Source organism: Chanos chanos, chromosome 4 (assembly GCF_902362185.1).
Source record: "Chanos chanos chromosome 4, fChaCha1.1, whole genome shotgun sequence".
NCBI classification, from domain to species: Eukaryota; Metazoa; Chordata; class Actinopteri; order Gonorynchiformes; family Chanidae; genus Chanos; species Chanos chanos.
Genome location: NC_044498.1, coordinates 17,427,565 through 17,442,564, shown reverse-complemented (window position 1 = coordinate 17,442,564; position 15,000 = coordinate 17,427,565). Strand labels below are relative to the sequence as shown.

General features: G+C 40.9%; 1 protein-coding gene across 1 annotated transcript in view; it reads right to left on the bottom strand.

Moving 5' to 3' along the window:
- Positions 1–3,171: 3,171 nt before the first annotated feature.
- lrrc52 (leucine rich repeat containing 52) overlaps positions 3,172–15,000 on the bottom strand; it is a 12,482-nt gene continuing 653 nt past the window's right edge. Inside the window, exon 2 of the mRNA XM_030773071.1 lies at positions 3,172–3,497. Coding sequence (XP_030628931.1) covers positions 3,172–3,497 — 326 coding nt within the window. The remainder of the gene's footprint in view (positions 3,498–15,000) is intronic.

Here is a 15,000-nt window from a genome sequence, read left to right as displayed (position 1 = left end):
CTTTACGCATGATGGACAGAGCATGACGAACATGCACACTGCAGACAGCAAATCGATTTGGCTTTTTGAGATCTCGCCTTGCACTGAACCAGACATCCCAGTTCTCTCTAGCCAACCATTCCTCAAACCCCATAGGATTATAGTCTATTGGAGTGTTTAACATTTCCCTTCACCCTATCCTTCACATGGCACTTTCAACATGCCAGAGTGAACATGTGAATGTTGAGACCTATGACTTACAACACACCCTCAATCTGCTCTACCACAGAGCGGGAGGTATAAATCCATCCTGCATTGCCCAGACAGCCAAATGGGCAGATATAGCAGAGAATTCTAAGGCCGACCCAGACAAGCTGCCAAGCAACCACGTATGAGTATAAATACATGTGGAAAAGCTTGGATATGGAAGCCCCACCTTTCCAACAGTGCCATTCGTTATTTCTGCTCTACACAGAAGGTGAACTTGTCTGAATATTATGCACGAAGATAAGAAGCAGGGCCTCAGGGAAGCAACGATGTTTCTGGTTGTTTATAAGTTATCTCTAACATTTTGTGAGTGTGTGTGTGTGGGGGTGTGTGGGTGGGTGGATGTGAGCAGCATTCTGTAGCAAAGGAATAATTCTTTAACACTGGCCACCCCAGCCACATTATTATCAGGAGTTCAAATCATCCAAACCCAATACACACACACACACACACACACACAAACACACACACACACACACACATAGTTATAAGCTTAGCTACATTACGTGCATGTTAATTTGGAAGCTCAGTGTGATAATGTAACCTAACTTCACACCTGCTCTTGCCCTTATCTACAGATACACATAGTCAGCCTCACTGTCAGATTAAAGTTTCAAATCCTGAAACCCCTCTACATTTATACATAAATATTTGTGGTGGAATTACCATCCACTCACCAATAACAGTTTCAAAATTCAAGTGCTTATTCTAAGGGGTAACCATGCATGGTAGACATGCATGCATCCTCTTGAAGGTCAAAGCAGCCAATGACAAGTTACACACACACACACACACACACACACAAACAGACACACAAACAGACACACACACACTCACACATACACACATATCTATATAGTATCCTGCCCCACTTCCCTTTCTCTTATTGCTGTAAAGCTGACATCAGCGAGAGCCTTTACCCTTGACAGTGACTCTGCACCAGAACATATCTATATGTTGTTGTTTCCCCCCAGTGAAGAAGTAAGACAAAACCAAAGCTTGCCCACAGCCTCGTGCCCCCACCCCCTTTATGCCACAAGAGTCCCTAATCCCTCTTCTCCTTCAACACTTGGTATTTATACACTGTCTGTCCTGGGAAAGGGTTAACACTTGATAGAGCCCAGATCCTCACAGCTTCCAGCCTGGAGAGTATTCTCTGTGACACATGACCTGAGAGTCCTCTCTACCTGAGACAGAATGAGAGGAAAGAATGAAAGGAGAGAGAACAAGGGGTGAAAATGGTCTGTATCAGAGAAAGTGGAAAGAGACATTTGTACTTGACTGTTTGTTTTTGTTTTTAGTCTGTTTTTTTTTTGCTTATTTTTTAATTCATGGCAGGTAAAATCCTCCATCCCAACAGAACCTACAACGGATGGGGTGTGAGGCCAAATAGGACGATTGAATCAGAAATATCTTAAAGACAGCTTTTGATCTGCAGATTCATCCCTTTAAGCTCCTAAAGCCATTTTAGATGGGTTAGCAGGTCGTAAATATACGGTCTTTTAAAGTCCAGGACAAGTTCTCAAAAAGACGTGAGAAGAAATAAGAGAAGAGGAGAGGCAGACATGGTGACAGCTACGCATTCATCTTTTGAAAAAGGATAAGAGAGAGGAGGGGTTGTTGATGGTGCTCGGGTGGAGCACGTTTGACTTTAGCGCTGCCCTTGAGTGGCTTGCCCATGCGAGCAGTATAGCCCCAAAGCAGCAATCGGGGTTGACGAAATTTGATTAAAGAACTACAGCCATGCCAAAAGTACTCTATGCTGACACAGTTCAATGCTCCATCTCTTATAGCTTGTATACTGCAGCATAAACACAACATAAACACATACGAACACAAACAACCATACACACATATACACACACACACATACACACACACACACACACACACGCACACACAATGAACCTCCTCCATTCCTGTCCCTTTTACTCTCAGTGTAACCCATGAAGGTATTTTATTGCTGGACTAATTACATCTGTGTGTAAGGCTTTTCGGTGCAGTGCATACAGGCTCATTGAGAGCTCTTAAACCTCAGCTCCAGACTCTAGACTGGTCAATTCAGTCTTACGTAATCATTCTATCAATGAGCAAACAAACAACTCTTTAGCTCATACCCCAGCCATCTCATTTTCACTCATTATAGATAACGACGTCATGGCCCGAGGCGCCTCCTTATATTGTCCATCTCTTTTATTTCCCACTGGGTCTGGAGTGTCTGTTTCTTTTAATGTTGTTTAACACTCCCTCCATTCCCTAATCTGATGGAGGGAAACATCTCATCTAAATCTACCATTTAATTATTCCATTGTGTTCCTTATCTCTCTGTGTCTGACCGTGAACCAGGGCCCCCATCCCTTAACTAATGGTGGGGACAGTGGTGTGTTTGCTTTGTATGTGTATGTGTCTGAGCAACGCTAATGCACAGTTAACCCAGTCTGACTCTTCACACCCCAGATGGAGGGAAGTCATGCTATAAACACTGCAGCTGCAACTGCAGCTTTCTCAATTAGTCTCAGTCAGACTGCCTGGCACCCATTACCCCATCTCTCTGCTTTCTCATTCGTGTCTCTTCACACACACATACACACACTACCTGGATTTGAATCAGTTATTACTTAGTTATATAGTATTTAGACTCTAATACTTGGTAACCAGGAATTAACCTAGCTTTCTACAGTCCATAGTCCAGCAATAACAGACTTTTTTTACCATTCTTTCTGCTAAAACCGATTCTTTCTTACAGTACAGTTAAATCACCCTTATATGCAACGAAGAACTACATTTCCCACCATCCTTTGCGAAGGACAGCCTTCCCTTGATTCTTTTTTTCTATATCTGTTTTGTCCCTCTGTCCTCCCACTGGGCACTAGAATCCTCATGCTGTTGTTGTCAGGTCATCAAGACAGCATTGGTGTCCACATTTCACACCTGCATACCAGGCTTGCTGAGGTCCCCATTGCCCTGGTTACCCCCACCACCCCCAAGGCCCCCTCCGTGTTCCCCCTCATCCTCACTGTCAAGCTCTTCGCTCTTCTTCTTGCTGTAGCGCTCGTAAAGCACCATGAGAACTCCCATCACCCAGGCCGAGACAGTGCCAGCGGAGAAAATGACAAAGCCGATGGCAATGAAGAAGAGGTAGTCCCAGTAGCCCAGACCCTGATGGCACTCTGATCTCAGCTGCATGCCAACCTCTGCCAACCGTTGGCCTATCATCTCAGGGGGCCCCTGGCATACTGTCTGCCCTTCATCTGAAAGAGAGAGAGAGAGAGAGAGAGGAGAGTAAGTCTTAATGTATTGTTTGTTATATATATGTAAGTTAAACTTTTAAATTAATTTGTCCTTGATCATTTTTTTAGAGTCACTTTTGGTAAATATAGGATGCAGTACCCAGTCTGGCCAGAAATGTACCCTACAACACTGAGGCACAAACACACACACACACACACACACATGCACAGACGCACGCACATGCATATACACACAACTTGAGGCAATGACTCTAAAGATGGAGGTCACTAGCCATCATCTTCATCTGAAAGCCTATACCCTGTAGAGCAGCGAGTCTCTCAGCTTCACATATCACCTTGACAGCAAGTGTCATCACAGCCACACAAACACACACACACACACACACAAACACGTACACATACACAGTCTTTTCCTTTTTTTCTTTTTGCTCAAAGACAGTAATGGATGATCCCCTGCAGTCTGCCGGGGAAAGGACCATCGCTCTGACTGATTCATATAATTAATGTTGTTAATCAAATATCGTTCACTTTCCAATAAATGGAGAAAAAATGGGAGGGTGAGAGAGGGAGGCCAAAAAGCGATTAATCTATATCTCAGATCCAGCCAATAATCAGAGCAGAGACGGCTAGAAGTGAGGCCAAATCTGCACCAAATCTGCACCAAATCTGCAACAAAAGACAGAAAATTCGAAACCTAACCCCACACTGTTTGAATTTCATATTCAGCTCTGTCCCTTATTTCTTTCTAATCTTTCATTCTTGACAGTCACATTGATCACAACTGACAAGATCTTCCATTTCTTATCGGGTATTCCAGTAGCTGAGCTGGTCACATTATGTGTGATGCTATACACAGTTTGGGTTCAGCAACAACAGAGGCAGGCATATGGTACCAGCAACTCAAATCCTCCTCCCAGGTTTATCAAATGCCCAGTGGGAGAAAACATGTTGGATGAACATCATCTAAGCAGGAGCTTTGACTTGGCTGACAATAACATTTCCAAAAAGTTCCTCAAAAAGCCATACATATGTTATTATATATGTGTGTGCGTTTCAGTATAGTCTTACAAGAAGGGCACTCCAATATTTTGTTTTTTCCACAATGTGTTTAGCTTATTAGATTTCAGTCAGTGAGGCTTGCTTTCAAAAGCCAAGTCTAGTACTACAGCCAATGTTTTCCAGCAAAGATTTTAATTCTCCGCTATCACTGTCTGTGAAGTGCATAGAAACTCCATGAGAGAGTTATAAAAACTATACATATATATATATATAAACTCAAGATTTAAATACAGTTGCACTTTTCCTTTAACAAAAACATCTGTTGTGTTTAATTTTAATGATAAAGACTTTGCACTGTGATCAGAGCTAGAGATGGAAGAGCAGATAATCTGTCAGATCTAATGGATTCAAGTACTATGAAAGCAATATTTTTAAACTTTACATTTTAAGCAATTAATGAATTTGAAAAAAAAGAAAAGCAAAGAAACAAATCTCTTAATACAAAACTACCAAATCTGTAAACTGTCTCTGAACAGCCAGAAATGTTACACACTGCACCACTGCTCAGTATTGTTAATTGCAAAGATTAGTAAAACACAGTCTGTGTTACCAGACCAGCGGGGAGACCAGACCAAGACTGATAGATGTATACTGCCAGCAGTACAGACAATAATAAGGCGCTAAGAGATCAGGTTGGAATCATTCTTTTTCACCCTGGGAATTAAGAAAAGGGGATCAGAGCTAACTAATCTGCAGCACAGGCAGCAAAAATAGCTAAGGGACATTATGCAAGTCATTATGATGATTAGGGCCTTGCTTACCTTGCTCTGTGTGGCAGGAAGTGGGTAAGAACACTAGCTCTACAGATGAAGCTGGCTTACCCAGGCTATCGCCTGTGTTCACACAGTGTGATTGGTATTGGTACTGTTCCATGCACTTATTCATGATCTAACTTTCTAATCTTTTTCCTAATCTTTTTGTACAGGTCTCTCTCTCTCTCTCTCTCTCTCTCTCTCACCAGTCTTTCCCACAATGTGCACTCTCTCCGTGCCCTATCTTTAGACTCTACGATAACATGACAGTCCATTATGTGAGTTCTTGTCACCATCTGTGACCTCATTACGCAAAACAAAAAATACAACAAATCAATTGTCTGAATATAATTATGAAAAGGTAAAAGATGCACATCATAACATCTAAGGCATCTAAGTGGGTCAGCGCCACACACAAGTAAACATTTAAAACTATGAAACCTATCCCAGAGACAGCTGCATAATGTACTCAGCTTAATAAATCTTTCATAGAGGTGTCAAGTCATATTCCTGTGTACCTACAGAATTTGCACTTGCTGCAAAGTAAAACATGACCTGTGCTTGACCTACCTCCATTCAAACAATTCAGAACAGTTTTCTATTGTACCTCTAACCTTCAAGCTCGGTTTGGGCAATCGTCATGCATGTCCCTTCATAATCTAACCCCAAAAGAGCATGAACACTCCTGTAGAATTGTATGAAGCAAATGATTTTTTTGTAAAGTGTTGTTCAGAGCACTACAGAATAATAGTAATAATAATAATAATAATAATAATAATAATAATAATAATAATAATAATGAACCAAACTTGAACAAGATCAAAGTACCTTGTTTCCAACAATCCCTAAGTATTTTACAGGTTCTCTGTCTCCATCCACTCGGCAGAGTAAAACAGTACAACCAGAGCTAACAATGACATGAGTGTACAGCCAATCTACTGGATATTTAAAAAAAAAAAAACAGGCAACATCTTGTTATTCAAATTATTTTTCATTCAAAGCTACTCATGGTGTATACTCATGGTGTATAGCCTCTCACCAAAAGAACAAAATGTCTGTAAACATCACACATGGTTTTACATTTACAATATAGATTATGCATTTTGCTCACACAATGTCCCCTGGAAAAATATTACAAGGCTTAAAGTATAATGTTTTTGTTTTTTGCATATGTCAGTTATTTTAGCAAAATCATCAAAAACTGGTAATAATACAGTATGTTTTTTGTTTGTATTTAGGACAGGCAATAAAAACCGGAGAGGTAACGTGTGTATGTGGCAGTGCACACGGGTGATTTAAGAGAGTCAGCCTGTATGAGATCCAGAATGGAGGGGAATGCTATTTTAGCAGGCCCCTGCCTGGGCCCTGCAGCGGCCGTCAGCTGCTTTAATTATGGCCTTGCAGAGCAGCCTCCCTCACAGCACAGTTCCTGTGTGGTATGCCACCTTCAAATGACCAACCATATGACCTGGGCACAGCTTGGCATCATCATGCCTTAAATAGGAGTGGGGCCACCATGTGATAAAACAAGAGATCTCTCACCCCTCATGAATCAAACACATTCATTCACAAGACAGCAGAAAATATGTATCTTAACCTCCTATGACTGCATAGTCACCGCTACCAAAACACACACGTACTCTGTTCTGTTTTTTTGGCCTTTCAGTGCCAAACTGCGACCTGCTTTACATTATGATGTTTGGATAGCATGATGGTTTGCATTCAGAGGTATTTAACACACACACAAAAAAATGTCTAAATAAATCCAAAAACCAGTTTCACACCTTCTGTTTTCCTGTTCCAGCGATGGATCACAAATTAACAGATGGTTTGCAATATGAGGAAATATGGTGTTGTGTCGAATCTCACAGAGAAAATGTATTTCCATGCAACTCGTGGAATAATGAAAGCTCTGTTGGCATGGATCACCACATTTTTTTCAGTATGTTGTTCTTTGTTTTCACAGTTCCATGACCATTTTGACCGCAGTGGTTCATCCTCCAGACAGGACTCAAAGCGTTCATATAATGATGCCACTGTTCTAAACAGACAAGTTACTTCTATACACAGTATGTTGTGATTTGAAGTTCTGTCAGATGTACATAATCTCATATAATCAGTGTTGTGATGCTGTAGAGGACACTTATAAGAGCAATATTGTATTGATAACCATCTGTGTTCCCATCAGTGCTGCTGAGAATATAATTAAATACACTACCTGCCGTATTCACTGAGAAGGTGTACAAGTTTTTCTCAAGGGACAAAACAGCAGGTATCAGCCATTTACAATGAACAGTTTCACATCTGCACTCAAAATATTTTGCAGTAAGAAAAGGTTTTCATTTTATATGCTGAAGTGCAGATCCCGTGGTGAAATGCTTAAAAAATCTGTCCTTATATGTGGCTGTGAGGTCAAAACATAGCCGCTATCCATACATGCTTTGTCTGAACTTTGTGAACTCTCTTTGAGAAAAAAAAGTGTTGAGTGGTACAACTAACTGCAGTCTTTTCTGTGGCCCAGGCACCTCAGGACAGTATCAATACTGCTGAGTCCACAGTGTGGTGACTGCTTCATCACACTCCACTAATGAAAACTCTCCAGTCCCACAGCTACCTTAACACTATAAACTCCATGGGGTTTAACTCTCCTGAGCAATGACATGCAAAGACACGTGTGGATGAAATAAGCACCAGAAAGACTCGGTGATGATGATGACCGGTGAGGCATGGATTTGACATGTCTTAAGGATAAACTCTGACAGTTCTTTAAGACTACACTTATGTAAATAAGTCACACTTATATACAGGCATCTGAAATGTGAAATTTAAGCAGTTACAGCTAAGAGCACAAAAAGTCCAGTGCTGAATGTTCCTTCATGAATTTTGTTCAAGGAAGCCCAAGGTAGTTACTAATGAGACAAGCCAAGGCAGTTCTCTGACATTTATATTCCCTCAGTGAGTGAATCTGAGGCTCTCTCCTAGTGTTCTACTGAAATGTGACTGCCACAGAGTTGTGCTGCACAAAACACACACCTAAGCATTAAAATCATTCTGCTGTCTCTGAAGCACACACACAGACACCCACACAGGTACACACACACGCGTGCGCATACACAAGCACACACGCGCACACACATGCACACACACACACACACACACACACACACACACTCCTCCACATACACATAATCACTTACATGCTGAGTTGAACCCACAATTTGATAAGGCTATTGCTCATTTTAACTGGTTTAGGTATTAACCCTCCAGGGCTTCCATCAGTTCCATTAAGTACTGTGGGCTGTCATCCATATGGTAAACACAACTATTTTTAACCCCTCTAATTATATAATTGTGTACATTAATCTTTACAGAGATGAAAAGGTAGGAGGTGGAAGGTTTCTTCCGCTTTTTCTATTTGCATTTCCTTACGGGGACATTACTGACACATATGAGCGTAGTAGAAAATGGTACATGTTGCCATTCCACAATTTGCTTTCTTTGCCACACTCCTTGTTTTTCTATGTAAATATACATTGTTTTTGCTGGGTATAACTGTGTTCTTGTGCTGTTACATGGTGTGTGTTAATGCAGTGTTTAGTATTGAGTTGGTGCTGTATTTCGGAGCTATGTTATATGTGTTGTATTTGGCCAGGTTGGGGCCTACTAAACTGTACCATGTCGTTTTTTCCAGGTTACGCTGGTGGACCATGACCTTCCAGTTCGGGGAGCCCCTTCATACAATTTAATATTAATCTTTAAACTTGCGCACATATTTAAGTCTTGACATGATTAAATCTTAAGCTGCTACTGGAATACAGATCCAAAGTGGATCCTCAGAGTCTCCTGTGTGCTTTGTAAAGTTCAAGAAGCAGCCTAGCCATTTGCTAAACATCCTCTTTTCATCACCTGCCGTTAACCTCTATAAGGATAAAATGCTAGAAAGTGGTGCTCACCAATGCTCATGTAGCGGTGAGAACATGTAGGTAAGTGGAGAAGACCAATAAAGTGTCTGTATATAGTGTCCGTGGAGGAGCTGTACATTATTGGGACAGCACAGCTGATGGAAAAGCAGCACTTGACTCATAAATGTGAACTTGGAGAGCAGAAAAATATGCTTTTGAGAAAATGTCCTCTCACTCTAAATCAGCTAAATAAGGCTTGTCCTTGAGCACGCGAAGGCAATCAGAGAGCTGTCAAAGACTAATAGATTTTCTTATCATAGCTGCTCTTTTCTACACAAAAGCTGACCTCACAGCTAAACCCAATAACAAATGTGTTAGCACACCGGAGCAATGACGACAGAGGGTATTACTAAGTAGATTATGATCAGCTTCTGCCTGCTGACCTTCCTCTTGGTCTGCTGTACTGAAAGAATTAAAGGTTACCGAGAGGTCATCGTCTCAATTGGACAAGGTCTTATCTCAGAAATGATTATATTTCTTGCGGTCTGAAGAAAAATATGTGTTTGTAAAAACTTCATATGCAGCCACTTCATGAAGATAACATTTTGTTCTAACTCTAGTAGAAGAGTCAATCTAATAGTCTTCTCTCTTCTCATGTCTGTGCATGTACACAGTGTATTACCTTAAGATACATTGTAAGTTCTGTTTGTTTGTAAACTATAGTAGAGAGTTCAAATATTTACAGTGCAGAACAAGGACCTGGAAATGACACATAATAGAGAAGGACTATGAGTCTGTTTTTTGACTGGGATCATGTATTTTGAGTGGACAGTCAACAACAATGTTGTCAGCGTAAGCCATTTTTTCCATGGTCAAAGAACAGACAATTGCTCTAGAGCCAATTATCTACAGGCTGAGATAAGCGCAAAACCAGCTCAGTTTTGTACTTATCTCAGCCTAGACTACGCTTGGCTAGCCTATGCACTACCATCGACAAAATAAGATGTTTAAGATATTTAAGATAAAGAGGCGCTCACATTATAAAAGCCCTATGGTGTACAAACGAAGTCCTACATTTTAAACTACAGTGCTATAAATTAAAGCTAAATATAAAGGGTAGAGGGAAGCCAAAGAGCCCTAATAATACAGTAACACCATTGCGAGAATGTGAGTCACAATCACATTGAATCATCACTTTCTAAAATGTCTTGATTTATTTTGACACACACACACACAATGTCTGCATGACCAGTTTTCCTCAAATGACCCATTGCTCTCATTTTCCTCTTTCCTTGTGACTCTCTTTAATTCCCTTAGCGTTTCGCTCTCTCTGATCTTTCTCCTTAATCTTCCTTTCAGCCTCTCTCATTAACCCTACAACATTTCTCTCTTTCTCTCTCGCTCTCTCTTGCTCTTACTCTCGCTCTCTCAGTCTCTTTCTCTCTGTCTCTGTCTTCTCTCTCTCCTCTCTCTTTCTGACTTCCTTCTCTCTATGAATATTTAATTCTCACCCTGCGCCCACCCACTCCTTTGGCAATAAGTGTAACTGGAACTGGTGAGTTGGCCTGGACACAGAAGGTACCCTTCAACCTGCCAGAGTACCCACTAGACACACACGGAGAGAGGGAGCAAAGAAAGAAGGAGGGAAAGTGCAGAGCAAGATCAAAGTGCAGACACAGCACAAGCAAGACTGTAACATTCAGCTGCTGTTTCTTTTTTCTTTTAAAGCAAGCTTTGCTAGAGGGAACAACATCCAAAGCTTGAGATAAATATCTCATACTCTCTCCAGTTCTGCCTCCTTAACAGCTCATATCTAGTCTCTCTCTCTCTCTCTCTCTCTCTCTCTCACCGACACACACACACACACTTATATTCACTGCTGCTACACTACAGTAGATGTGTTCCTGCTTTGGCTCACTTCCCATACTGCATACACACATACACGCGCGCACACACACACACACACACACACACACACACACACACTCACACAGATACGCCTGGAATACGCCTTCTACGGCAGTGTTACCTATCAGATTTTCAGAGGAGGCCTCCTCAGTAGCCATAGGCACTGAATTAGTTTCCATTCTTGCCACAGGTAATGGAGGAGTGCCATGACACAGCTATTGTCCTGCCTAGAGCTATATCCTCACTGATATATATGACCTAATTAAAATAAAGACAAAAGGACTGATAGTAAAGTGCCGACAGCATTCACAGCTATGATCTGTTTTAAGTTTGAGAGTCTTATGAAATCCAGTGTCTTAGCATACAATTCTGCTTTGTTGTCTGACTGCACAGGAAGCAAAAGACCCTTTTTATGACATCACCTTTTGTTGAATTGCTCAAAATCAGAAATCAAAAGCACTTATTCTGACAAAACACAACGTTTAAAACTGACCGTTCAGTTGATTATTTAACAATGTTTAGTAGCAGCTGGGTGACAGTTCAACTAACTATATGTAATGTTTTCAGGGCTTTATTACTTTGTATGATGTAGCTGTGAATGGGCTACAAAAGGATTAAATACTTAATCTTGTGAGGTTCTCCAAGTTGTCCAGTAATCTCATGCCACACAACAAACAATGGCACAACCTTTTTATTTTGAACTTTAGTTAAACACAACATGATTTACTGAAGATTAGCTTAAATATGCCTTATGTTCTTCTAAAATTTGAAAACTAGAAAAAAGTTTGCGTTTTTTTCACAGTAGCTTTCCTAACATTGTAACAACTTGTACTAGTGCCTCACATACAAGTCGTGGCAATGTCGGATGGACCTCTCCTTTTATCAGCTCAATCTCTTTGACTGCAGGTTTGGCACAGGCCAAAGCAATTAAGCCAACAACAATGCAACAGAGATACCAATCAACACATGGAAAAGTGCTGAGCAGACCCAGGAAGAGTCACGTGACTTCCATTCACCTCTGCCAAAGTGATGACAAGAGCCAGAGAAATGTTACCGCCAACACTGGGCCTGAGCAACCTCGTCATCACAGCGAACAAACAACCAACAGTTCTATCACAGATCATCTCTTATCACATGAAAATAATATTTTGACAAGTCATAGCTCTAAAGCACACACTGAGAGTTTACACTCTCTGCCACTAAATTTCATTTGTATACTGCAGCCATTAGTGAAGAGAAAGTGATATGGTTAAAACTACTTGAATTCATCGAAAGTCAACAAACATAATTTCTGCATTTAGCATTTCGCAGATAAAAGCAATACATGACAGATGACTGCCAAACTTCAAACACCATGACAATTACCACTCTCATAACTGACATTAGCCATGACTATGTTAATGATTTTATGCACACACAAAGGCTTAGGTAAATCATGCTGTAAGTGCATTCCTCCATCTACGTAAGTCTTAGCAGACAGACAGAGTAGAGTGAGTCGGAGAATGATAAATAGTAAAAAAAATTTCACCACATTCTCATTTTGCTAACACTTATAACTATAAAATGTTTCTCAAGACACCTAATTGCTGGGTCAGGCCCCACCACCTGCTATTCTCTCAACATGTTCACACCAGCCATGGGCCAAAGCCAGCAGCACATAGTCAGTGTGTCACATGTCCTCATTAGGAATGTCAAGATGCCACTACATGCTGAGATGCAACCAACCAATTTTCAGCTGACGAACAGCACTCAGGATGCTCAAGTGGAAATATATTTAGCAGGTCTAAAGACATACTTGAAGCATCAATCATAGATTACATTACTGACTCAACACTTGCTAAATGCTTTTGTGAATCTGGCCCTTCAGGAGTGAATGAGAGTGAGACATCTGGGCCTGACTGCACCACTGATTAACTGGTAAAGGCCACTGAGAGGTAGCAGGACAGAATGGGAGCTGGCTCAGCTTGGGTGTCTGTAGGTATTTTGAGATTGGAGATGGAGCAGAGTTTGATTAATCAGTCTGTAGCACACTGGTCTGAGGAACAAAAAGAGAGACCCAGCGGAGGTAGATCTCAGTGTCTGGTATAATGATGCAGGGATCTTTTTACTTTATACTCTCAGACCTGATGGAAAACATGACTTGTGTACATGGCATGTGTGCATGTGAACAGACAGACAGATACACACACACACACACATGCACACGCACACGCACACACACACATGAATAAGTGCACACACAAAGTAATCAAAATTGACCATTATTTCTGTACCAAACTATATAACTGATGTGTATTGTGTGTGTGTGTGTGTGTGTGTGTGTGTGTGTGTTAGAGAGAGTGAGAGAGGGAGAGAGAGAGATGCACCAAAGAAACAGCTTCTTACTGTTCATTGCCACATTCAAACTCACTGTTCATCTCACTGTTCCAGCTAGAGCTAAAATGCACAACCTCCCAATTATTTATGTCAAGTGCTTACTGCTGGCATTTTAATAGCTGAGTGAGTAAAGTGATAGATTAACATTACTAGGGACTAGGGACACAGTGTGATATATAACATTAACTTTACAATACATACTGTGAAAACCCATTTTAATTATGCTTAAATATATAGTGCATTACATGCAGCTTGGCATTTCATTCTTATAATTTCAAACACAATCCTCTCAAAAACTAAGTATCAGTATGCATGGACAAGAGGCCACTCACCACAGCCTTTTGCATGTGTGTGTGAGTGTGCGTGTGAGTGCGTGTGTGTGTGTGTGTGTGTGTGTGTGTGTGTGTGTGTGTGAGACCGAGAGAGAGAGAGAGAGAGAGAGAGAGAGAGCGTGTTCAGCTGTGTCACAGTGAAGGAGGGGGCAAGTAATGACTCATAAATGCTACCATGGCATGAATCAAACGTACAATGGCCACGCACCGTATTTACGGAATCCACCAGGACTTCTTTGCTGCCTCAATAGGCCACAAATGTGTTCAGTGTATACAGAAAATACACATGGCAGGACCCTCAAGCCTCCCTACCTCAGGCAAAACCAAATGCAGCTCACACACACACACACACATACACACACACTCTCAGCTGAGGGTACACAACATCATTGCCTTGGTCAGTCTGAGCTGCAAGGGACTCTGATAGGATCATGTAACTGTTTAGAAATTCTCACTCCTTTATATCAACGGGGCATAATTATCTGTCTCATCTCAGAACACAAAAAGCCATTAGAGAACTTCAGCAATAGGCTCAGTACAGTAGTCAAGAAAATTAGTTTTTGAATCGTGGAACCTTCTTTTCTCACTTAAAGCATTTGATCTTTATCAACCCGTGTACAGCAAAAACACCAAAACTTTGTTATTAGAAGAACTCTTTTCTCCGAACTACGTCTTTCATTCAAATTGATTTTGATTTTGTCGCTGAAATGACGACACTCTGCTCTGAACAAATTCACTTTTAAATCACATCTTTGATTTCACTTACATTGTAAACTGACTCAAATTTTCCTATGAAGTTAAATTGTTTTCACAGGTGACGCGGTCACACAAGGTGAAAATTAAGGCATCCAATATCCTGTTCTATTCGGAGTAGTGTCTAAAATTAAATTAACACGTTAAATGATTTGATAAAGCAATCAGCAACGATAAACCCGATAAAGACCTGGATGCTTTCCAAGCATAATGGGGTATTATTACCTGTTTACCCTGTGACAAATCATGTCTAATATCATCCAAGGAAAGGGGCATCAGTTTGTTTGTAGTCGTAGTGGATTACTTACATATTCTAAGATCGACAAAGAGTATCTAGTTTTATTCGGTTGTAGGTGGAATCAAGTAAACAACAAAATATGCTGTTGAAAGAAGAATGTTAGACAAATGACGAGAGCGCACC